Source organism: Centropristis striata, chromosome 21 (genome assembly GCF_030273125.1).
Source record: "Centropristis striata isolate RG_2023a ecotype Rhode Island chromosome 21, C.striata_1.0, whole genome shotgun sequence".
NCBI classification, from domain to species: Eukaryota; Metazoa; Chordata; class Actinopteri; order Perciformes; family Serranidae; genus Centropristis; species Centropristis striata.
This window is the reverse complement of record NC_081537.1, coordinates 9,982,387-10,008,310: the sequence shown is the minus strand read 5'-3', so window position 1 is coordinate 10,008,310 and position 25,924 is coordinate 9,982,387. Positions and strand designations below refer to the sequence as shown.

General features: G+C 39.1%; 1 protein-coding gene across 1 annotated transcript; it reads left to right on the top strand.

Annotated features, from left to right (window-relative positions):
* The first annotated feature begins 181 nt into the window (after nucleotides 1-181).
* LOC131958953 (WD repeat-containing protein on Y chromosome) lies at nucleotides 182-24,789 on the top strand. Its single transcript, XM_059324027.1, has 19 exons — nucleotides 182-858; nucleotides 5,139-5,385; nucleotides 6,230-6,376; nucleotides 7,456-7,578; nucleotides 7,663-7,837; nucleotides 8,475-8,521; nucleotides 8,604-8,741; nucleotides 8,842-9,030; nucleotides 10,883-11,074; nucleotides 11,654-12,127; nucleotides 12,258-12,407; nucleotides 15,116-15,300; nucleotides 16,241-16,380; nucleotides 17,038-17,186; nucleotides 17,592-17,803; nucleotides 21,418-21,575; nucleotides 22,186-22,232; nucleotides 22,344-22,470; nucleotides 24,614-24,789. Exons 1-18 carry the CDS (start codon nucleotides 788-790, stop codon nucleotides 22,431-22,433), a joined length of 2,934 nt encoding a protein of 977 aa, XP_059180010.1. The 5' UTR covers nucleotides 182-787; the 3' UTR covers nucleotides 22,434-22,470; nucleotides 24,614-24,789.
* Nucleotides 24,790-25,924: the final 1,135 nt, after the last annotated feature.

Sequence of the window (25,924 nt, the reverse complement as noted above, 5' to 3'; positions counted from 1 at the left end):
ATATTCGAGCCAGTTACAGTCCAGGATACCAGTGTGTTTAGGTCTAATATTAAACCATGAGCAAATAATTGCCCAGCAGACCAGCCTCCACTGGGACCTGGGTACCGTCATTAAACATAGTGGGAGGCCACTCTGGGTGCTCACTCAAGTGGTAAGCAAGTGTGCTGTGTGTTGCCTGGAGATAATTAAACTGCATTAGTTAGAAAAGTCTGTGAGGATAAGTATTGATTGTTGCTTTAAACTTGCAATATAATTACACAGGTCACACATTTCAAGGATTTCTGCACAGCTTATTATGTTAGAGCTGTCCTTGTGTGGAAGTTGCTACTATGAACTCTCCTGGGAAACTTTGCTTCTTTAAATGATTAACCCACTGAGGAAGTGTCTGCAGGGTCCGTGGCTCGGTTACCCCCAGCAGACTTGCAGTTATTTTGGAAACTCATCTCTCTCACCACTGATGTGTTGACTTTCCCCCTCTCGGAGCGGTCAAACACTTGTGACGGATGGCTCAGTGATGATCTGTGGACCTGGACATTCCTTCCCTGTCAGGAAACAAGAAGCTTTGTTTGAGTAAATCAGATTTGCCTGAGAAGACAGAGGGAGGGGGGGAGACAAAGGACGTCACCGGAGAGGAGCTCAGATCGGCCTCGGCGATTGTGGCTGCTGCACCAAGATCTGAGTCTAAAGAACTGGAAACACTCACCAATCTAGTTTAAATCTGGATTTGAAATCCAACAGGAAAATATGAAGCAGTGTCTGGTGTTGGGAAGAATTTAAAGTTATCAATATGGATATTTTTAAAAGCAAGAAAAACCCATGGGTACTTTATGAGACAGAAGTGCCACACAGTAGGTTCTGGTGAGTATTCTTTTTTAATTTATTCTTATTTACCTGGTCTTGATAAATTAACCTGATTACTTTGAAAATCAGTGCATGACCTGGTTAATTCTGCCTGTGCCATTTAGGTTGTACTTCATAATATTCCTGCACAATACAGGTACATCTCAAAAAAATTGAATATTTTGAAAATGTTTTATTAAAAATACATATTTTTTGCCAATTATTTCAGAAAGTGAAACTCGTATATTATATAGAATCATTACACATAGAGTGAAATATTTCAAGCCTGTATTTATTTTAATTTTGATGATTCTGGCTCACAGAGAAAGAAAACCCAAAACTCAGTGTCTCAACAAATTAGAATATTACATAAGATCAGTAAAAAAAGAGGATATTTTCAACACAAATGTCATGCTTCTGAAAAGTATGTTCATTTCTATATACTCAATACTTGGTTGGACCTCCTTTTGCATGAATAACTGCATTATTACAGTGTACAGGTCCATGTTGCTTTTATAGCAGCCTTCAGGTCATGTATATCTGGTGTCGCTCACCTTCCTCTTGGCAACAGCCCATAGACTCCTATGGGCTTCAGGTCAGCCCAGTTCGCTGGCCAGTCCAGCCCAGTAACACCATGGTCACTGGACCAGATTTTGGTACCTTTGCCAGTGTGGGCAGGTGCCAAGTCCTGCTGGAAAATGAAACCAGCATCTCCAAAGAGCTTGTGGAAGCATGAAGACTCTAAAATGTCCTGCTACACTGTAAAAAATGTTTGTAGAAATTACAGTAAAAAACTGTCAAATTGCATCAGAAATAGGTTGTAAAATTAAACATTGTACATCACCGTAGTAGGTACTTTTAATTACTGTAAATCAAAGAATAGTATAAAACTTTAAATTCTACCACCATAAACTGTAGAAAACACACAGTTTTGCTGTAAAAATATAACATTTTCATGTAAAGTTAATGGAGAAATACCATGATGACACAATTATCCTAAAAGTAATGGGATTATTCAGTATAAATTACAGTTTTTGCTGATATTTACATTTACATATGCTCACTGTATTTTTTACAGTGATGTTCTGGCAACCACAGCTGCCTGTATTTTACCGTAAATTAAACAGATTTTTTTTTACAGTGTAGATGGCTGCTATGTTGACTGTGGACTTCAGAAAACACAGTGGACCAACACCAGCAGAGGACATGGCCCCAAACCACCACTGACCACTGAGCCAGGACTCGCATATTGAACTTATTACTTTTACTATTACTTACAATATTCTAATTTTCTGAGACACTGAGTTTTGGGTTTTCATTATCTCTAAGCCAGAATTATCAAAATTACAAGAAAATAAAGGGTTGAAATATGTCACTCTACGTGTAATGAATCTATATAATGTATGAGTTGTACTTTCTGAAATAATTGACAAAAAATATTGAACTTTTTCATGATATTCATTTTTTTTTAGATGTACCTGTATTTATCATACAATGGCTGTCTAGATTTTACATTTTATCATCTCAAATCTACAGAAGCTCTGAGAGGGAAGTGCGCAAAAAATCTCTTGATCCATTTTCCTAAATCTGATCTTAAATGTTTTCTGTCTTGTGGTTATGACATAAGAACAGGTGAAAAAAGGTTTTGCCAGGATAATCTTTCATGATTCTTAAGCATCGCCCCTCAGTACTTCTATATAAATCTCTTTCTATCAAAAAATAATAATTCACTGTGAAAAGGTTTCACTCTCAGTCATATATGAAGTTGTACATTTGCATCTCTCTAGTTTCACACAAAGGGTTCATTTGCAATCTAGTTTTATTTATTTTTATATATTTATCTTATATCTTATAATATACTCAATATCTCTGTTTGATTTATTTGTATTTATTTATCTTATATCATATTATATACTTGATATCTTTTGTATTTATTTATCGTATTTACTCTGTATCTGTTTTATTCATTTATTTATTGAATTTATATTTTATTATACTATACTCAATGTTTTATTTTTTTAATCTTACAATATACTTGGTTAATCTGTTTTATTTGCAACATATCTGTTTTATTATTAATTATTTGTCTTTTTTTGCACAAGCCAGGAAATAAATATAAATATAAATATAAATATAAATATAAATATAAATATAAATATATGGTTGTTTTGACGGATGAGGATGCTCTCTTTTTATTTTTTATTAATCTTTTATTGTGCACTCATAGGAAATTCGATTAAACTGGTGTAGGTTTATTCATTTAAAAAATATACAGTACAGGCCAAAAGTTTGGACACACCTTCTCATTCAATGTGTTTTTCTTTATTTTCATGACTATTTACATTGTAGATTCTCACTGAAGGCATCAGAACTATGAATGAACACATATGGAATTATGTACTTAACAAAAAAAGTGTGAAATAACTGAAAACATGTCTTGTATTTTAGATTCCTCAAAGTAACCACCCTTTGCTTACTAGAATACAAGACATGTTTTCAGTTATTTCACACTTTTTTGTTAAGTACATAATTCCACATGTGTTCATTAATAGTTTTGATGAATTTACAATGTCAATAGTCATGAAAATAAAGGAAAAACATTGAATGAGAAGGTGTGTCCAAACTTTTGGCCTGTACTGTACATTTAAAATTTTGAATTTTTCTGTTTGGCAAATGAACTCCTCATACTTTCCCACTCTGACACTGACAAGGGTTTCTCCTGACCCTCCCACGCTGCTGCACCAACCCTTTCAGAAACAACAGCCCTTTACGCTCCTTTTTCAGCAAACTAATATACTTTTATTACTTAATTATTTTACGGTTCAATTAGCATTGGAGAGAAATGAGTATGATGTAAAGGACCACTCATGCATGTCTCAATGGACCTGGAGAAGAGCTCACAATGCTGAGACTTGTGACTTATTGTTTCAGTTTGTCGTCTCCCCGAGCAACAGGGCCACACAGGAGCTGCTGGTCATCTACAACACTTTCATGTTTTAAACACGCCCCCAAAATTGTTCTTATTGCTCACTTGCAACAGTTACCAAGTACACATAAATATACATATATTACAATTACTCATTGTCAGTGGTGGAATGTAACCAAGTACATTTACTGAAGTATAATTTGGAGGTACTTGTATTTTACTTGGGTATTTCCAGTTAATCTAACTTTATACTTCTACTCCACTACATTTTGAGGCAAATATTGTACTTTTTACTCCACTACTTTAAGCTTACAGCTTTAGTTACTTTTCATGTTGAGATTTAACATGAAGAAATATCAATTTAAAATGATTACATAGGTTTATATATTAAACTTAACAGTTTATTAAGTAGTTAAATGTGCCCTACCTTGACATCGTTAATAAATACATCAATATTAATCTAATATTTTGAATATATAAAACAATCTGAGTTGGGTTCATTCTGCATAGGGAATACTTAAAATTGTGATACTTTAAGTACATTTTCATGCTGATACTTTTGTACTTTAACTTAAGTAACTTTGGAATACAGGACTTCTACTTGTAGTGGAGTAATTTCAATGTATGGTATTAGTACTTTTACTTAAGTAAGGGATCTGAAAACTTGTTCCACCACTGCTCATTGTATGTTTCAGATGAATATTTACCATATAAGACTTCATAAAGAAATTTTTTAAGCAGTGTGTTGTCTCAGTGCTGCCACTTGGGAGTGCTGCATTCATTCTACATTAAGCCGGACCAGAAGTCAGTGACTGGATGGAATTAATAAACAATCAAACCTTCAAACAACAAACTTTTTGACAGAGTTCTTGACATTAGACAAACAAAACAAGGGTATAACATAAATGGCACAGCAACAGAATAACACTAATTCAGTTTTTAGACATTAAATCAAGAAAAGGTTGCCATATTTTTCAAAAGATATCCTCTTTAGTAGATATGATGTACCTGATTTTCTCCAAGTGTAATACATTTCCCAGCTCGAAGTGTTTGCTTTTACTAATTCTTCTACACAGTTGCTCATAAAGTTGGAATAAAATATTTTATTACCTCTTTCCATGAAATGAGTGTGACAATGTGATTTATTCTTGACAGATAAAGTGTATATCTTCTCAAAACTTTATCAATCAGTGTCTTCCAAATATCACAATGAATATGAAACCACAATTAACAGAGGATTGTGTATGAAAAAAAAATTAGTCCAACTTTATGGGCGACCGAGATACGTCTAACAGCTGCACGAACAAGAAAATTAAAAATTGTCTTAAATCTGCACAAATTCACATTTTCCTTTAAATGTTCATTGCCGCAGTGATCCAGCCTGTGGAGTCAGTCCTGCAGAGAAATTGACCCCCGATCACCTGCAGCTCCTGAGAAATGCATTTAGCCATCCAAAAGCTGGAGCCCAGATACATGAAAACAGGCCGAAAGGAAGGAGTGGAAAGAACGGAGGAGGACATGAAGAGAGTGGACTGAAGTTGGGAGAGTTTCATGAGGTTCTTCGGTCCGTGGTTGGTCCAGATGTTGAGGACGAGTGGGTTGAGAGGTTCTTCAGTGAGGTAAGGAGAAAAAAACAGACAGCTTATAATGATAAAATCAGCATAAACTCACTGTGCCATCAATGGGATGATGGTACAGCCACTGAGGAACCTGGTCTCACAGGAATCCGTGAAATAGCCACGGACTCGCTTAACTCAAAATACGTGGAATAGCCACGGAATCACTAAAATTTCCGTGAAACTGAAACAGATTTCGCTACATTTTTATACTGCATATTCATATTTATTCTGCACTGGAATTCTACTCCTTAATACATACTCCTTCTTTAGACACTTTATTTTTATTTTTACATTACATTTTATTGTATTTTTATATTTTATTGCTTGAAGTATGCCTAGGTTGTTCTTTTATTTAATTGTGTTGTCATTGTCTCTGTGTGTAATGCTGCTGCTACACTGTAATTTCCCAGCTTGGGATAAATAAAGTCTATCTATCTATCTATCTATCTATCTATCTATCTATCTATCTATCTATCTATCTATCTATCTATCTATCTATCTATCTGTCTGTCTGTCTGTCTATCTATCTATCTATCTATCTATCTATCTACAATGCAAGTTAATGACAGTCATATCCCGTGGCTATTCCATGGATATTTTTTAAATAAATAAATATATGTTTTATTTTCTAAATATTCACTCAGTGAATGTACATAATCACTTTGTATGTTGGAATAGCCACGGTATATGACTGTCATTAACTTGCATTGTAGCGAAATCCGTGTCAGTTTCACGGAAATTTGAGTTATTCCGTGGAATAGATTTTGAGTTAAGCAAATCCGTGGCTATTTCACGGATTCCTCTGAGACCATGTTGCACTGAGAGTCTTCTGTTTTGTATCCAGGTAGATATCAGCTGTACCGGGCAGGTGAAGTGGCAGCAGCTTTGCTCCTACCTGCTCCTGGAGTACACTGAGAGAGAGCGCGCCTCCATCCCCAGAGCTGCTCTCCTGGACACTCAGCCACAGATTAGACACTGCTCGCATAACAAGGTACAAATCCATCCGATATCTGGTAAAATGAGAAGGAACGGTGTATCTTAATAGGATGTTTGAAGGAGCAGTGTGGAGGATTTAGTGGCATCTAGCGGTGAGGTTACAGATTGCAACTAACTGAATAACTCATTCAAAGTGTCCTTCACTTCAACGTAAAATCGCAAAAGGCACAGAAAGGCTCTAGATCAAGAGTTTTGTAGGAACATGATGGTGCAACATGGCGGACTCTGTGGAAGAAAACTTGCTCTCTATGTAGATGATAAGAGCTAATTTTAAACTAACAGAAACAAGTCCTTTCAGATGATTATACTCTAATGAAAACATAGAGAAATATGATGAATATCGCACACATTATACACAGTTGTCCTTTAAACAATAACCCCGAAACACTGAAATTAGCTAAAAACGCGGCTAGTTTAAGTACTTGGTCACATTTAATAAAACAAAATGTTCTTAAACATAGCCCTTTTGTGACTCTTATACCTTGTGTGCTTGAAAAAAGGTGAAAATATCCTATACATAGTGTATCACATTCATTTTGGATCACTGTTGTTGCCATAGTTTTTGCTTTGATAATGCCTTATATGTATGTTTTTGTTTAGTTTGGGGGTTTTTCTTTCTTCTTTCTTATTAAGTTTTTATACAATGTAACAATGTTAACTATTCAATTGTTTGTTCGCCACTTGTTTTATTTCAATTGTATTTCATAAGAGTGCTGCCATTGCAATGTGTACATTGTCAGTCCTTGAAAAGCCCAGTGAAAATCAGAAAAAAAACATAGGCCCCCCGTAGCCAAAAATAAGAATTAATTTGTCAATATTTTACCTTAGCTTTAACGAACAAATAATATGGGTACAGAAGTATTTGGCTGTTTTTACAAGTATTACTGAATAAAGGTGCTGCTGCTCTATTGAAGGCTGAAGCATCTTGATTCATATTGCTCCAATAGTTGCCTACAGCATCTGTGTGAGTTTACTAGCTGTGTTCTTCTTATTTTATCTTATTCTGCAGTTATACTTTTATTGCTCCAATAACTTACAAAATAAATGAATTATTATTGACTTATTCGTCTGCAGCGGGAGCCAACAGTGCGCGTGGTTGCCGTTTCCAACCCTCCTCCGCTCCGATACATTAGTGTCAGTAAGGGAGGTCAGGTCACTGTCTGGAGCAGCTGCCTACACATCCTCAAAACTCTGGTGGTGAGTGACATCATGGTGCTACTTCTACAACCACATGGAAATACACTCACACTCACTTTTTATATTTAAATCTATTTAATCCAGCTGGCTGGAGACCCAACAGAGGAAGTGGCCCACACGAGGAGGTTCAGAGGCTGGACCACTGACGCCGTCTATATGGGCAACGCCAACAGGGTTGCCATTGCAACCGACTGCAGGGACTTGCACTTTGTGAATGTCTCCATGGGCAACAGCGTATATGAAGACATCCACCTGTTTGGTATGGAGCATGGAAGCTGCCAAAATAAAAAAAAATAAAAAAAAAAATGACTGGATAAATACATTTCCACATTGAAGAAGAAATGTATGAATAAAATACTGCAAATAAAAATAAAAAATCAATTAAAAAATAATAATTATGTTTAAAAAATAAATGCAAAAATTTCAAAAAAGAATAAATAAAATACTATGAATAAAAATAATAAATTTAAAAAATGCTTTAAAATGAACAATTGTATTTATAAAATAAATTTAAAACACATAAAATAAATGCAAAAATACATTTTTCAAAAATAATAATTAAAGGGAACATTAAATAGTAAGATAAATAAATACAGAAATTAATTATAAATTAAGTTTAAGAAAGAAGCAAATTATTACAGAAATATCAATATATCACATTTTGTCAAATTCATTAATGTCAATTTATTTTTAAATATTATTTTTGGTAGCTTTTATTGGCATATTAGCGTACTTATGGATTCCTTTATTTATAATTCTTTTTAATTTTGCCTGCTTCCATCCTCCATGGTTGGGTATACTTGATTGCTAGCATTTACTAAATGTAACTAAATTTAAATAGTCTCCAATTAAAATCAGTTACATAACCTAACTCACTGTCTCATCGTTGATCCAAGGTTTTCGCAGCGTCCCGACTGCTCTTTGTTACTGGCATGATGTTCAGGTAGGACCAATATTCCTTTGAGACAAATTTCCCTCGAAAGCATAAACTCGTCATTTCAATCTATGTGGTTTTTCCCTCCAAGTGTCCAGAGAGACCCTCTCTGCTGCTACTGGGGGATGAGAAAGGAGGAGTCCACCTCATGTGGTTCCTGAATCCATCTAAAGGTCTTTTCAAGAATCTGTCTAAGGCAGAGAACGGCCCACAGAGGATCTTTTTCCCGGTAAGTTTGGTCCCAGCATGGGCAATGACAACCACTAATTGATTACAATCCAATTTAACAAACAGCATTTAAGCATTTATTGTCATCTATCTTACAACAGGACCTCATCAAAGACAGCAACACTGTCTCATACCGTCACATCCCCAACATCCACCAGGAAGCCATCAACAGAGTGATGTTTGAGCCCGGCAGCAACGTCATCATGACATCATCAGAGAGTGACACCACCTCTGTGGTCTTTGTGAACGTGACCCTGAAGCAGGAGCCGTACATTTGGAAATTTAAGCAGGTAAGTGACTTCACAGTCAACATGGTCTCACAGGAATCCGTGAAATAGCCACGGATTTGCTTAACTCAAAATCCGTGGAATAGCCACGGAATCGCTCAAATTTCTGTGAAACTGACACGGATTTCGCTACAATGCAAGTTAATGACAGTCATATCCCGTGGCTATTCCAACATACAAAGTGATTATGTACATTCACTGAGTGAATATTTAGAAAATAAAACATATATTTCTCGTTAGAAATGTGATCAAAATCCATTTTTATGCAGAAACTAAGTCAAAATATTGTTTTTTTTTCACTAAAAATGAGAGAACTGTCCGCCATGTTTTTTGTTCTGACCGCTGGGACCTTGAAAGTCACATGACTTGGAACAAACCAATAGGAAAAAATATCCATGGAGTAGCCACGGGATATGACTGTCATTAACTTGCATTGTAGCGAAATCCGTGTCAGTTTCACGGAAATTTGAGTGATTCCGTGGCTATTCCACGGATTTTGAGTTAAGCGAATCTGTGGCTATTTCACGGATTCCTGTGAGACCAGGTTGTCACAGTGCAGGTTTTGCCTGATCTGATGTTTAAAAGTTATTATGTATTCTCATAAGTAAATATAATTATGTATCATCCCTTTTTCTTCTGTTTAACTTGCATACAGTCAGTGGTGGAATGTAACTAAGTACATTTACTCAAGTACTGTACTTAAGTACAGTTTTGAGGTACTTGCACTTTTTTATGTATTTCCATTTTATGTAACTTTATACTTCTACTCCATTACATGTTGAGGCAAATATTGTACTTTTTACTCCACTACATTTACCTTTTGGATCAAGATTTAACATGAAAAAAATTATACATTTAAAGTGATTAGACATTTGTTTTTAACTGATACATCATAACAGTATATTAGGTAGTTAAAATGAGCCTTGTCTTTACAAAATTAAAATGTTGCTTACATAAATGCATCAATACAAATAATATAATAATATATTTAAAATATATAAAACAATCTGAGTGGGTTTGATACTTTAAGTACATTTTGATGCTGATACTTTTGTACTTTTACTTCAGTAAGTTTGAATGCAGGACTTTTAAGTGTAATGGAGTAATTTCCCAGTGTTGTATTAATACTTTTACTTAGGTCAGGGATCTGAATACTTCTTCCACCACTGCAAACAGACAGCTTCAATAGTTGACAAAGTCAGGTTTAAGCATTTTAGTCTGTTTTTGTCCCTCTGTGGCCTCAAAATAACTCTCACATTGTGTTTACTACTCATTATAATCATTAGATTTTTTATTTTTATGCATCAGAAGTTTATTTCTAGTCATTTATTTCTCCATTAGCAGTAACATCAGACATGTTATCCACTTTTGATGTGGATCGAGGTCAGGTGGAGGTCACAGTACTCTGGTCTGGGTGACCCCAACCCAGCTGGGTGTGTCAAGGTTTGAAGATTAACTCTCACGCCATTAAAACAGTTTATAAATCAATGAATGTCCTTATGTGGCAAATGCAAATAGTACATAACTCTTTCAGTGAAATATCCCTCGTCAGTTTTATCAAGAAGAACAAATATGAGATGTGAGCCAAGTTATTTCTGAAGCCCAGACAGTCCCACCGACTGTGGAGAGAATAAGTAATGCTGTCGCACAAAGTGTTATTAAACTGGGTGGTGATGCTTCCTGTTTTTCACAATGGCTTTTTTTTAATGAACACACTGCATTTATACTCCAATTAACTGTCTGGACATTTTAACAATGAAGCCACCCTCACAAAATCCCCAGTTTTTGGAAAAATGAGACCAGCTGACTTTATTCGTGGCATTAGCAGTGAGCATTTCTATTTGTCTCATTTCAGGGAGCTAAGTGTTTTGACTACAATGCGTCTCTGCAGTTGTTGGTCACAGGAGGTTGTGACCGAGCCGTCAGACTGTGGACTCGGTTTGTGACCACACGTCCCGTAGCGACGCTGCTGGGTCACCGCACCACTCTGCTGGATGTTGCAATTTACCAACCTGTCGGGCAGATCTTCAGCTACTCCAGAGATGCTGTGAGTCACGGGTTCCCAACCAGTGGGGGGCGCCACAGATCACAGGGGATGCACAAAACATGTATGCTTTGAGGTTATGAGGTTGTCATAATAACTACACATGTAATGGAATAATCGACAGTCTGTATAAACCCACTTAGAAACATATTTTGGTCCACATTTTAAAATATCAGACTATTTTGCAAGCCACATATCCAATTAAGGATATGTAGAATATTTTATTCCTTGAAAGTCCTTGAATTATTACTATATGTGTATACTGGTGACAAATTTCATATTCATCTATATAGTCTACACTGTCAGGTTGTTAAAGGAAACATGTTAATTAAATGTTTACATTTTTGCTTATTTAAAGATAATTTGTTTTTAGAAAATGTCATTTCAATCATCATTTTTGTGTGGTGGTGCCACAAAATGAAGGTGAAAAATGGAAGAAAAAAACAATAATTGAAGCTGTGAGTAATTAGAGATGAAGGTTAAAATAGAGACGTGGCCTGAAAAAAAATTAACAAAAATGTATATCATCATGTAAAATTATGTTTGGGATTTTTTTGTCATTTTTCAACATATCACCTTTAGGAGCTGAGAGTTTGGGACATTTCCAGCCAACACTGTCTGAAAACAATCCACCTGCAGTTCCCGTGCCAGCAGCCAGGTCGAATCCCAACACACGGTAACTTCCCCTTCCTGCTGCTGAGCTGTCCTCTTCCTGAGCAAACAGCCTGTCATTTAATGGTGGGATGCAAAGACTACCTTGCAGTGCTCAACCTGGCTGAAACGAGAAGAGGAGGGGGCGGTTGGTTGACAGATGAAGAAAGGGAACCTGGACCGAATATTCAAAGTGGTCCTGCCCTCTCCTGCGCTCTGTACAACCCGACTCTGAGAGAGGTGGCGACCGGACACGTGGACTCGTCCTTGTCTCTGTGGGACGTAGAAACCGGGAGGAGGCGGCTTCAGATCCTAAACGCTCATGGGGAAGACGAGCTCACCTGCATGGCACTAGACTCCTCCCACAGACGACTGATCACTGGGGCTCGCAATGGCACTATTAAGGTTTATTAAGGTTTTTCTACAAAAATACTGTGAATATAACACGATATGTGAAGCATAAGTTGCTCTACATATTTATTAACGTGTATGAGAGATTTAAAAGAGTTACTTAATGAGATCACTCTCCGAGCAGGTGTGGAACTTACTAAATGGCCTTAACTTGCACAAACTGGAGCCCGTCACCAACTCCGAGGTCACCGGGTTGACCTGTCTCCATGACAACCAGCTGCTGGCTGTGGGGTGGAGCCAGCAGGTCACACAGTACGACATCGCTGCTGCAAAGGTAAAAAAAAATGAAAGGTGCTTTAAATTGATAATCTTCAGCAGTTTCAGTCAGAGTTAGCTGTGTTTCACTGCCCTCTCCGGTCGGTAACTACACTAAACAGTGATGTCACAAGGTGCTGCGGACTTTTGACACAAGACAAGACTTTGCTTTTATATATTTTGCTTACATCAAAATAATGTGACCTTGTCTCATTTTCAACTGAAAGACAAGAGACAGACAAATAAATCCATCCATCCATTTTCATCCACTTATCCGGGGCCGGGTCGCGGGGGCAACAGGTCAAGCAAAATATTCTGGACGTCCCTCTCCCCAGCCACAATGCCAGCTCCTCCCGGGGGACCCCGAGGCATTTCCAGGCCAGATGGGACACATAAGGCGTGTACTTTCTGAGTACTTTTTAGGAAAGCGGCTGAGTGTTTTGGCTACGCCCACTAGTTAGTTCTCCTCAGCCTCTGTTCCCATACAGGTACTTTTGTAGCGGCTAACCAATGGAGTTTGAATGTGATGTAAATAGTTCTGCGACACTTGATTATGTTGTGATTATTCAGCGACAATTTTGACTGTGACGTCAGTGACGCAACACTGACAACAGATTGACGCAGCAAGTCCAAACAATCGAGACATCTTTTTCCTTTGTTCCTTTGTTTTTACATTGTCTTCTCTTCTTTGGTTTCTTGTTCTCGATTCTCTCGTCTCAGTCTGCTCTGCTTATTTATTTTAAAAATGGCGGTGTTATGTTGTGGTTGTGTCGAGTTCTACTCACGTCATATCCCGCCTCAACCGTATCCAATCAGCGTTGACTACTTAGTAGTGGCTCAGAAGCTGGTGAAGTTGGGCGGATCCTCTCTCCCAAGCCACACCCATAGCAGCTTAACTAGAGGGAAAGGTCCCTAATGGAAACGCGCCAATAATCATGTTCTGGGTCTTCCCCGGGGCCTCTGACCAGTTGGACATGCCCAGAACACCTCTAACGGGAGGTGCAAGGGTATTATCCTCACCAGATGCCCGAACCATCTCTATCTATCTCTAAGGCTGAGCCCAGTCAACTTACAGAGAGACCTAAATGCAGTCATTTGTATCTGCGATCTCATTCTTTTGGTCACTACTCAAAGCTCATGACCATAGGTGAGGGTTGGAAGGTAGATGGACTGGTAAATCGAGAGCTTCATCGTCCAGCTCAGCTCCTTCTTTTCACCACAGTGGTCTGGTACAACACCTGCATCACTCTGCACCAAACCGTCTGTCCATTGCACACTGTCCATCGTTCGTGAACAAGACCCTGAGATACTTGAACTCTTTCGCTTGGGGCAGTAACCCGACCAGAAGGGGCAGTCCACCTTCTTCTGGCAGAGAACCAAGGCCTCAGACTTGAATCCCATGCATGCTGGAGGTCCCGGTCTGATTCTTCATTTACATTTCTTTTTTTTGCAACATTTCAAATGTTCGCTTAACAACTGAATGGGCGTAGTTCCTAACACACACACAAAACATGTGCCCAAGTCTTTTCTGGGGAGAAAGTTGTGCCAGACAGGAAACAACTTGTCATGTTTCTACCAATAATGGTCATTTGTTTGGAAAAAAAATAGAAGAATAAGTGCATACTACTGGATGGACAAACAGAAGCACCAGCTACTGAAACAGAAAATCACAGCATTGCTTGTTCACAAGTTCTTTCCCAGATGTTGAGTGCTGGATGATGAGTCCCACACAAACAACTGTCACCATAGAGACTAATCTGGTACAGACTTAAAACACTGTTGACAACAGTTTGGGCTTAAGTCGTTTAGCTCAGCCTCAGAAAATATTTCTGGCGTTAGTAGCACAAAATGTATTTGATTAAATCCAATAAATATGTAGCTGGAGCCTTTATTTCAGACAGTTATGTCTTTTTATTGCCAGTAAAATAAATGTGTTAAACATTTTAGAGCATAGACAAGATTGACCACATCCACCTACACATTTACACACGCTGACACTCAGGTCTGAAGAAATAGAGCCATGCCAGTGCCAGTATAAACACCAATATGAACTGTAATGTGCACATTTTACACCTCAAATTCTTGTGTTACATTTTACATCTCAACCTTTAACTCTGTGGTTAGATTAATTCCCTCACTACAGTAGTAACATTCAGTATTCCTGCTTCTCCTGCAAATTCTCCATCCTGCTTTTCCCTCCTCATAGTGTTTCTCATTGTGCCAGCAGAGCCAGGCTTTTGAGAAAACATTTTAAGGAGCGAGGGCTGTTTTTTTATGGGGTAAATGATAACACCCAATGACGTCAATTACATTTACACATGCAGCTGGTGAGATCAAAGACGTCTCAGCCATGCGAGACATCTGCACCGGTATTCCTCCGCCGTCCACCATGCTGAGCCAGATCCATTATAAAGAAATTACCTCAACATTGTAGCCCAGAGGTGTAAACAAAATCAGCAAACCAGAGAGGGAAATAGAGCTGCTTTCCACAAGGCAACACAAACAATTACATGTTATTCCAGACCATTTGTAAACTGTCACATAGTGGGAAGTGCTGTGCAGAGAGTTTCACTATTTCCGCCAACAAGGTCATGCACAGAGCGGAGATGAAAACCTTTTCTATGTTCGCACAAAACGGCTAAAACTGTCGATTTTGAAGGCTTCATACAAATGTTTTAAAGCTGTCCTGTTGTCTAATATGTACATCTGTGTGTATACCTTGCATAGGATTTGTACGTAAGGGCGGACATGTCATGGAAGTCCAGCGGTGTCCACAAATCAGACATCGTGGCTGTGTGTCAGTGCTCTGCTCTGGGGGTTGTTGCCACAGCGAGCCATGACGGAGAGGTCATTATCTGGAGACTGGAGACACAAGGACCAGTACTTCACCTTCAGAGATCGACACAGAGAGGGTAAGAAAACACAAAGATGTACAGACACATAGATGCAGGAGTCCAGGCAGTGGCAGACAATACAACACTGATGACAGAAAGACAGAGATGGAGAGAATTATTATTATATTAATATTTTACAAACATAATTGTTCTTGTGGACTTTATTCATCTCCTGTATGTGTGTGAGTTTGCATGGGTCCTCCTGCTTCCTCCCACTGTCGAAAGACATGCAGCTTAGGTTTAATTGGTCTCTAAATAGCCCATAGGAGTGAATGAGAGCGTGAATGGTTGTCTGTCTCTATGTGACAGCCCTGTGATAGTCTGTCAACCTATCCAGGGGGTACCCCGCCTCTCACCCAATGTCAGCTGGGATCGGCTCCAGCCCCCTGCGACCCAATTATGGATTAGCTGTTGAAATGATGAAACTGATAAAAACAGAGCCAAGAGAAGGTGCAGCAGTCTAGTTTTATCTCAGACCACTTGAATTACAAATGTTCTTATAATTTTTGTTACCCATTAATGTCAAAAATAACGCTGCTTTAAGTATATGTCTGAAGCACTTGTGCTTTGCTTCAGTATTTCCATTTTATGTTACTTTATAGTTCAACTGCACTACACTTCAAAGCAAAATATTGTACTGCATCAAAACACATATGCTTATGACATACAATGCATTCTTAAAGATTGAACCAGTGGTTCCCAAGTGTTTGTGTGTGGCTCCCATAAAAAAAGCTAAGATAAAAGAAAAAAGAAAAATAACAAATATGTAGCAGAACTTTGTTTTTCCCTCTTTTCTAACCTATTAATTATCTCACAACCCTGCAAGCACTTTTTGGCAACACTAGCTTTAGTCTTGTGGTAAGAATTTTGTATTCTTGTCGAAAGAACTGCATCTTTAGTGGGTGGTATCCATTGTTATTGCCCGTTTGTTTTTTTTCCTCTGCTTGTGTGCATCTAGAGCGCTGCCCCCTGTGGACAGTCTCTTGTTCCTGCAGCATCGGGCTGGCAACAGAAAGTTGAGAAACAGAGCTGTCCTGCTTTCATCGCAGGCCGGCTGTCTCTGCTTTTGGAGCATCACTGGACAGACGCATACTTATGGTGAGTTGGAAGGAGCACTATTCATAAGAATTGGATGCAAAAGTAAAAGGATATGAATTTAGAATAAAACTCACACAGTATGAGGGAGATGGAGGCAACAAACTGTACAAGCAATTGACAAGCAGCTGTCAGTTTTAATGGTCCTCCTGTAAGATGGAGTTACAAACAGCCAGAGCAGTGACAGTGAGGCTGAACTGTCGACTTGGCGTCCCGCCTGTGCCATTCCTGGCAGACCACAACTATGTCTCTTTCCAGATCCCGTCTGTGTTTAGTGGTGTGGGATTCATGCACTGTGACCGCTGCATATGTGTACGAGCGTGCATGGGTGTATGAGAAAGCCAGTGTGCACTTGTATGTGTATTTAGGTCTGTATATGTGTCCACGCTTTTTTGCAGCAGAGAGGAATTTGCGAGCGTGACATAATAGGGAGATGTGTGACATAACATTTAAGGGTAACAATTTATCTCAGAAGAACATCTGTCATTTAAGTCAAGACAGTATTCTCGAAAGTGGCAACATCTGACGACCCAGATTTACTTGCATGCAACTTGTAGACCTCCAGGAGCCGAAAGCTACATTGTAAAAATGAAAAATTCAACTAGATTTTATGTTTGGAAAACTGTGCCAATTCAGTTTCTCCCTCCTCCGTCCCTCCAGGCCAGTTCTATGCTCCAGAGCAGCCAGGTGAGCGTGTGCTGAGCCTGACCTCAGATCAGACTAAAAACACCATGCTAGTCTCTGGAGACACAACTGGCCGGCTGCAGATCTGGGACACCAGTGAATATGCACTGGACATCCAACACAAAGTGAGTGTATGTAAATAAATAAAAGATGACGTGTGTACTGAACTGTTTATCCACATACAGTACAGGCCAAAAGTGTGGACACACACCTACTCATTCAATGCGTTTTTCTTTATTTTCATGACTATTTACATTGTAGATTCTCACTGAAGGCATCAAAACTATGAATGAACACATATAGAATTATGTACTTAACAAAAAAAAGTGTGTCTTATATTCTTACTAGAATATAAGACATGTTTTCAGTGATTTCACACTTTTTTGTTAAGTACACAATTCCACATGTGTTCATTAATAGTTTTGATGAATCACAATGTCAATAGTCATGAAAATAAAGGAAACGCATTGAATGAGAAGGCGTGTCCAAACTTTTGGCCTGTACTGTATACCTGTTCTCTTTCCACACAGCCAGTTTGTGAGCGGCCTCCCCTGCTGCGGTGCTGGAAGGCTCATGAGAGAGCGTTAGTAAGTGTGGATGTCCTCGAGGTGGCTGACAGATTGTTCGTCCTCACAGCTTCAGCTGACGGCTCTGCTGGACTGTGGACGAAGGACGGAGATCATGTGGGTTCTTTCGGGCAGGAAGTGATTTGGGATATAACTGAGCCAGCTACTTACAAGAGGTGAGGTTACATCTCAAATATGTGTCAAATTGTTGGAAAAATGTAAACTGGGACCAAATGATATGCCTCATAACACTCAGACAGTCCAACATCTTGGAACTACATAAATTGGGCATGACAGGAAAGCTGAGACTCAATGAACCCAATTATAATATGTTTTTTTCAAAAACTTTTTTACTTGACCTCACTGTATGAAATGGCCCACTGAGACCTCTAGGATAATCACAGCATCATGAAACTGCACAACAACAAACTAGAGACCTAGATCAATCAGAGGATTTATGGCTTTTTTTCCGGTATTTTGACAGTAATTTAGTAATTTTAACAATTGCCAAAAAATGCAATCCTTCCAGAATTTCCCAAAATGTCAAAAGCTTTTAATTCCAAATGGCAGCATTGATTTTCTCAATTCTCTAGAGCAGTAGTTCTCAACCTTTTTGAGTCGCGACCCCCAATTTAACATGCATGTTTTCCATGACCCCCGCTCACTGAACAGAATCTCACACGCACAGTTCAGATCACCCTAAAAACAAACAAAATGGCCAAAGAAGTAAACAAAATGACCAAAAAAGACAGAAAATGACCAGAAAAGACACAAAATGACCAAAGAGACACAAAATTACCTAAAAAAAGAAACAAATTTACCAAAAAGACACAAAATAACCTAAAAAAAGACACAAATTGACCAAAAAGACTCAAAATGACCAAAAAAAAGAAACAAAATAACCCAAAAAGAAATAAAATGACCAAAAAAAGACACAAAATGACCAAAAAAAAGGAAACAAAATGACCAAAAAAGACACAAATTGACCACAAAATGACAAAAAAAAGACACTGTGGAGACAGAGCTGACTTCCAAAATGATTTGGCGACCCCCAGAAATCATCTCGCGACCCCAATTGGGGTCCCGACCCCAAGGTTGAGAACAGCTGCTCTAGAGGTCAAAAACCAGGGATGTTCCCGGTGGCACACCTGATAGAGCGCGTACCACAGAGGCCCAGTCCTCGTAAGCGGGCGGCCTGGGTTTGAGTCCGCCTCGGAGCCGTTTCCCGCATGTCCTCCCCCTTCACCCTAAATATCTCTACTGTCAATAAAGCTACAAAATGGCCAAAAAAAATCTGTGTAACAAATGGTAATGGTGTGTGTGTGTGTGTGTGTGTGTGTGTGTGTGTGTGTGTGTGTGTGTGTTGTAGGGGTGTTAAATACATAATGCATGAAGCAAAATGGCATTGGTAGGGAACCAAAATATACCAAAATCTGAACAAAGAAGAAATGGTGGGTAACTTTTCCTAATTTTCCGAACCTGCTGAGGGTTAACAGATCAAGTCTGCGTGTCGCTCGGTGTGCTAACTCTTCCATGGTTGAGGCCGTAAATGCTAAAAATTAGTGCACACATGCTGCCCGTGAAGCATAATGGATCATACAGTCCAAAATTTTCTAGGATGACGTGTGTAAACATGGCAGCCTTTTCAGGATTTAATCATTAAATTCTGCCAACACATAGCAGGGTATACAGGAGATGTCCAAACAAGCACTGTTGTCAGTGGTGAACAGCTTGTGCCAAATCTAATATGGAGGAATATGTCATGGTTGAGTGCTTCCTCCAAAAGAAACTTCCCTCGTTGTTTCCACAGACGTTTTGAGTCTTTAGTAGAAACTTCTGTTTGGTTAAAGGTCATAAACTCCAGCTTGGCCTGAGCCTTTGCTCTGTGCTGGACTGTATTTTTGTCTGAAACATGAACCATAACGAAGAGAACAAATTTAATTTAAGAGAACTAGAAAGTGCAGTGAAGTGAAAGACAGAGTCAGCATGTGCTTAGATACAGGGGAGTGTGAGAGACAAAAAGTTTGTGGTCTCAAAGTTAATTATGTTGTTTGCATCAACATCTCTGCCCTACTCTTCTCACTCTGTCTGTCACTGTCTCTGTGGTGTCTGATTGGTCGGCCGTCCTCAAAGCTAAACAACATCTCAGTGTCTCTGCTGTAGCTTCTTGCATAAGCGTTGTATAATTCTGATTTATAATTTTGATTTTTTTTTTGCCACACCAGTGCTGTGCCTCAAAGAATGCTGTGTCAACCAAATACTTGTAAAAATGATGACATTCCCATCAGCCTCAGCCATACTTTATGTTTATTGTTAATTAGCAAATGTTAGCATGTCAACACATTGAACAAAGAAAGTAACAAAAGGCACAAAAGGAGTACTTTTTGAGTACTTCTTGGAAAGCGTGTTTTGGCTACGCCCACTAGTTAGTTCCCCTCGGCCTCTGTTTCCATACAGGTACTTTTGTAGCGGCTAACCAACAGAGTTTAATCATTAATCTGAAAGTGATGTGCGCCAATTTCACCTGACAGAGCCTCCAGCATGGCTGCAGACACATTGACCTTGTTTACACTTCAAAATGCATCTTTGGCGATCAAATCAGAAGTGGTCAGCGCTAAATACGTCTAAGTTTAAACAAGATCCAAGATGCATTGTGATCAGATCACTCAAACCACTTGCCAAGGTGGTTAAGGATGCATTTGACCACATATGCTTTGTAGTGTAAGCAGCAATGCATCCTGATGCGTCCAAACAACAATGTAACAGGAAAATACGTCATTAATGCAGGCTGTGTGGCGGTCATTTTGATGACAGAGCATCAACTGTCGAGAAAATAGAGAGGAGCACTGATGTACGTGGTTAGGGTGCAAGTGAAATCAGATGATCGATTTGGGCAGAAGATTCAGTCCAAAGAAAACTTAACGAATCATATTGTTACCGGGCCGTTTACAAAGGTGCTGCTAGCAAGATAGCAACGAGCAACTCGAATTGTTGTTATCCAATGTAATAAATGTGTGCAGGGCAATTTCACCTTCTAGCGGAAGTGGTGTAGGTAGCAACGAAATCCGAAGACGAGTGATCAGCTCAACACCCTTGGAGACCCAGCGTTGACACACAGGTGTAAACACCGATCTGTCTCATCTGTCCACTTGTGATCCAATCGCCCAAGACGCATTTTAAAACCTAAAGTGTAAACAGGGTCTTTGTCTTGTTTTGGCTATGAATTGTCCAGTTTAGCCAGTAAATATTATATACTACCACATGTTTTAATACTGCATCAGCAAGTGTAAAAATCCCAAATTTGCATCAAAGAATTCCAAATATGCATCGTTGCACAAGGTTTTGTCATTTACTTTTAAACACTCATTTTGCAACAAAGGTCTTGAACCACTCACATATTTTAAAGAACTAATACGTGTAACACATGTTGAAATTATAATCAGTCAGTTTTAATTCCCTCAAGAAAGCAGTCCTAAAATACACACACACACACACACACACACACACACACACACAGAAGGAGCACACAGAGTACCGAAGTACAGGCCAATTACACCACAGAAATGGAAAATAGCAACAGTTCTGGTTTAAATCAAAAGGAACAACAAATGCTCACACAGATATCAGACTCTGAGACACAATATCACACAGCAGAGATCACTGATCCTGTCTAGTTCAGTGACATGAACAACATTGGGAAACCTGTCTGATCAAAAGTAAACAGCTGTGTGTTTGCACAAGTCAATTCGCTGCAGAAAAGAACAATATGTTTTGCTTCTGACATCTACAGGAGGACACGAGAGAAACTGACAGGAGACATGAGGGAGAGGACTGAAGGTGACCAAGCGGGGCTCAACAAGGTCCAAAGTCAAGTACCTGATCCCGCCCACAGGGGTCAAACTTCACAGGAAGACTGCTGTTCTGACCGTCATCATTCAGTGCAAACAGGTGTTTGGAGGTGCTGTACACACACACACACACGGCCTCTCCCTGACCCAGGCCATCTCCATTCATATTGTGCACTGGGAATGTCCCTTTCAGTAATTACCACTTTCATCAGATTCCCTCCACACATGTGTGGTTGTGTGTAGCTGCAGCTGTAGAGAGGGTTTTAACATACAGGTCAGGATGGCCTTCCAAGCAAATTTAAACCTGATACTCTGATTAAATCACGTCCAATTTCACCACATTATGAGGAGAAGCGTCAGAGCATTCTTCACATACTCCTCCTCTGAAGTCTGGAGCTCCGCTCGGGAACATTTGGGCAATGTTCTGCTCCAGAGACACAAGCCAGATTGTTTAAAAAAAAAAATTAAGTGTGCAAAAGCTCAAGGTTTGTGTGTGTGTGTGTGTGTGTGTGTGTGTGTATCTGCAAGACATTTCCTCCACTTTCCTTTCTCTGTCTTCCTTATACTCAGAACTTGCCAAAATAAGCGATTAGCTGTGCTTTCTCAGTAACCACACCCAGGCAGACGCAGATATGTACGTACACACACACACACACACACACACACACACACACACTATAACTAATGTTGTCTCCTGTCGTCCACTTTAGGCTTTTCCACCAGCCCAGCAGAGAATGGGCAACCTCAGCAACCCATGGTAACCTGCAACCACAGCACCTGATGAGTGTAAACACCTGTCATTCTCATCTCAATTGTCTCCTTTCCTTTCCTTCCCTCCATCCATCCATCCATCATCCGTGTGTGTCAGCATCTGTGTGAAGACTTTTGCCAGACGGTAGCTTCGTGTCAAGAGAGGAGACATCTGTTTGATGACATCCAATACTGCAATCACTGTTGATTGGCTGTTTTCGCCTCATCAGACTCGGGTCCTGCAGGTGACTTTAACACTGATTACCAAATATTTTCCCTTCCCTCCTTCCTCGGCTTGATATATACCAGTCACAGCAATAACAAATAAATAGCAATCCATCTTACTTTTTCATTGCACTTCTGTTGTTCAAAAGGATCACAAATAATTAGCGAATTAACCAGTCAAACCTAAATAAATTAGCCTGGCATTGCCAGACTAATCGGCAAATGGGTATTAGTCTGGGACCTAGAGTTCATTTTTCATTTATCAACGGGCCAAAAATGTCTCAGTCTCAAGAGTCCTAAAACCAATCAGAGCCACCAAACGTGACCCCCAACCAATTGGTGCAACAAAGCATTTGCCGTAGTGCTGAATGACGCATGCAGGTTAGGGTCGCTGCTTGGTCAAGGACAAATATGGCGGCAGGGTCACAACTGTTACTGAAAACAATTGTGGCAAGAAATAGGCAACACAGAAATATAATTTTGGTTCATATTTGATCAGTGCTGCCTAGTTTGACAGTTTGATGGAAGTTTTCGTTAGTTGCACTGGACAGTTAGTCATCCCATCACACCCACTAATGGGCCTGTGAAGGCCAGGCCGTCTGGAAATCAGTCTGAATGGGAGAGTGACCAGACTCATCTGCCAGATGCAAAATGAGCTCTGCGGATACATCTGGTTTCCAGGCTACAAATAAATAGTTTGGATAAAAGGATCGATATGTTCTTATGTTTGTCTGGCAAATATGAAGCTACAGCCTGCAGCCAATTAGCTTAGCTTAGTACAAAGTCTGGAAGTCCAGAGCTAACACAATCCTCCAACTAGAATGTCCACACACTAACACATATCTTGTATTCATGCAAAATATTTCATTCAAAATATGTCAGAGGTAATGTGCCTGATTATTGTATTTATTGGCATCACAGTCACTTTTAGAGTCTTGGGAAGAAAAGACAGCCAAGGTTTTGGTTAGTAGGTTTTATTACCTTTGGGGCTTTTGCGGTTTCCGGTCATTATGCTAAGCTAAGCTAACTGGTGAGCTTCAAAATTGATAGACCGACACAAGAGTTAAACTCCCAATATTTCCCAACATGTCAAACTATTCCTAAAACTATTTAACATGTTGAAAGAAAGCAACAATTGTGGAACAGTCCTGGAAGTAGCTTGGTGTGGCTAATGTTAGCAACATAAGATATATTGAGCGTATCAGTTTGCTGACCATATCATTTTTTGCCACTTGTGCTACAATAAAGCCACATTTTATCATTTTAATTTTACCATTCCATTATACTGTTATTGGGACTTGGAGTGGCTGCTATTCAGGAAAAGTTATAGTCTCACTTTAATTTTCAAAATGGTCTGCACTTTGCTGCTGTAATGATTTCCCCTTCAACAATCAATAAACTGTCGACACAGTGCCACCTTTATTTTAAATGTATTATGTAAATACTCTATAGTGGGAGTGTTTATTGTCTAGGTTTGTGGACATTTAGCATAAATATACTGGTCAGCACAAGCAACTATAAAAGGCTCGATCAATTCTGGAGGAATGTTGAGGGCACAGTTCCACTTCCTTTTGTCCCCGCTGTGGCTGTAGCGCTCCACGCTCAGGCTGAAGTTGTCCAGAAAAGCAAAATTGATGGGAAGGGATAATGAAAGAGGCATAAAAGACGAAATAGAAGAGTACTGCTATTCTATTTTAGATACTGTTGGGAACAGTGATTTCTTTCATTTTGTGAAATGTTTGCATGCATGTCTTTTCCTTCTTCTTGTTTTATCTGACCTGCTCTAAATCTTTCTCTTGATTTCTTCCTCAGTGGAGCTTCTGCACCCTCTCTCCACTTGCTTTTCCTCACTGTGACCTTGGCTCTTTATATTATGTGTTGTGCTCCCACACTGTGCATTTGTGGTCTGTGAATTCCTTTAGCAGCCAATTCAAGTAGACCAACTGCTGAGGTCAGAAAGGCAGTTAAAAAGACTTCAATTGACTCATCTGATTGCTTTAGATGTTTATTGAATGAGGAATGTTAGAAATGCAATGATGATGCCCATCTGTAAACTCAGCTTCATCTTTATGATAATAGTTCCCTGAACCTGGAGCTAAAAAGTCTGTTCTTAATTTCCCCCCCCTTTTTTTTTTTTTTTTTTAACTCATATTCCTTTTCCAGGAGATGCCTGCACTGAGGATTTACCCATAATCCCCTGGGTTATGTATAGGACTCAGTTCACAGCTTGTGCAAAGAAAAGTGAGCTCCCTACCTGTCCAGTCAGATATATGAAGATGCAAACATGAGTGCTGTTTTTCTGCCATCTTGTTTCATAAAGTCATCTTGAAAACTGCAAATTGAATATGTCTGTTTAGATTTGTCATATGAATACTGGGCTCCTAGTACACTGCACCGCACTGCCATTAGCTTTATTCTTTTCTTCTTCTTTATTCCAAACGCTGATGTTTAGTCCATCTTGTACTCGTATCTTTTTCAAAGAAACATCTTTGACACTTTGTTAAATCCACTTAAACACTGAGAGATAAGGCCTTTAAACACCAGGACCTGACAAATGAACAATGTGAAAAGCTAATTTGCTACAGGTGCAAAGGTACACGGAGTGCCTCCAGTGTTTGATTAATATGACATTAACAGAAGCAAAACCTGCTATGACACTTTTGCCTTGTTAACAACTCCATTGCATCCAAAGGTAAACTCCATAGCTTCTCACTATTCTGATGGTCTTGTTGATCGGCAATGCTACTCCACACATTTTTGTGTCCTTTGTAATATAATATAGGATAGTGAGAAACGTAAACTATCAACAGGTCCGCCAATGTTGGAAGGTTTGGGTTGTCTGTGTGAAAGTACTCAAGAATGGTAAAAACAACAGCTGATAGAATATATATCCCGTTCAAACATATAAAAAATTGCCCCTGGGGTTTAAAAGTATTAAGACAAGAAGACTGAAACCACTCTGCAAATATGAGATACAGTCAGCAGTCTGACAGAGAGGAGAAAGCTGCCTTTATATAAAAGGTAAAAATAAAAAAAGTGCCCTACAGCATCTGTAAAACCCACAAATTAACTTAAATAAACTTGTTTGATTTATTAATTAATTAAGTGTCAAAATGACTAGTGTGCTGAACTATTTCTTGGCTCAGCATCAACCCCACATAAGATCACACCTTGCCGTGTTTCCAACCTGCTTCCAGTCTTTATGCCAAGCTAGCTAACTGGCTGTATTTGTTCGCCGGGAACCCAAGAATTAGTCCAGTACAGAACATTTTGGGGGACAAGACTTCAACTACGGTGCACCTGTCATTGTTTACAGTCCGATCACCAAGTTGAGATGCGACAATGGAGCCGGAGTTGAGAGTCGACGTCGGATTGTTTCACAAGCAACCAGCTTAGCCTAGTTGACTAATTTGGATAACTTACTTAAAAGTAAAAAGATAATTGACGGTAATTGACGGATGGGTTCTGCCTTAT

Bases quoted from the DNA above. Each gene is read 5' to 3' on its own strand.
- LOC131958953 (XM_059324027.1), top strand. From the start codon at position 788: ATGGATATTTTTAAAAGCAAGAAAAACCCATGGGTACTTTATGAGACA. The intron at 8,522-8,603 runs GTAGGACCAATA...TTTCCCTCCAAG, and splicing joins GTTACTGGCATGATGTTCAG to TGTCCAGAGAGACCCTCTCT. The intron at 22,233-22,343 runs GTAACCTGCAAC...CGTGTGTGTCAG, and splicing joins GGCAACCTCAGCAACCCATG to CATCTGTGTGAAGACTTTTG.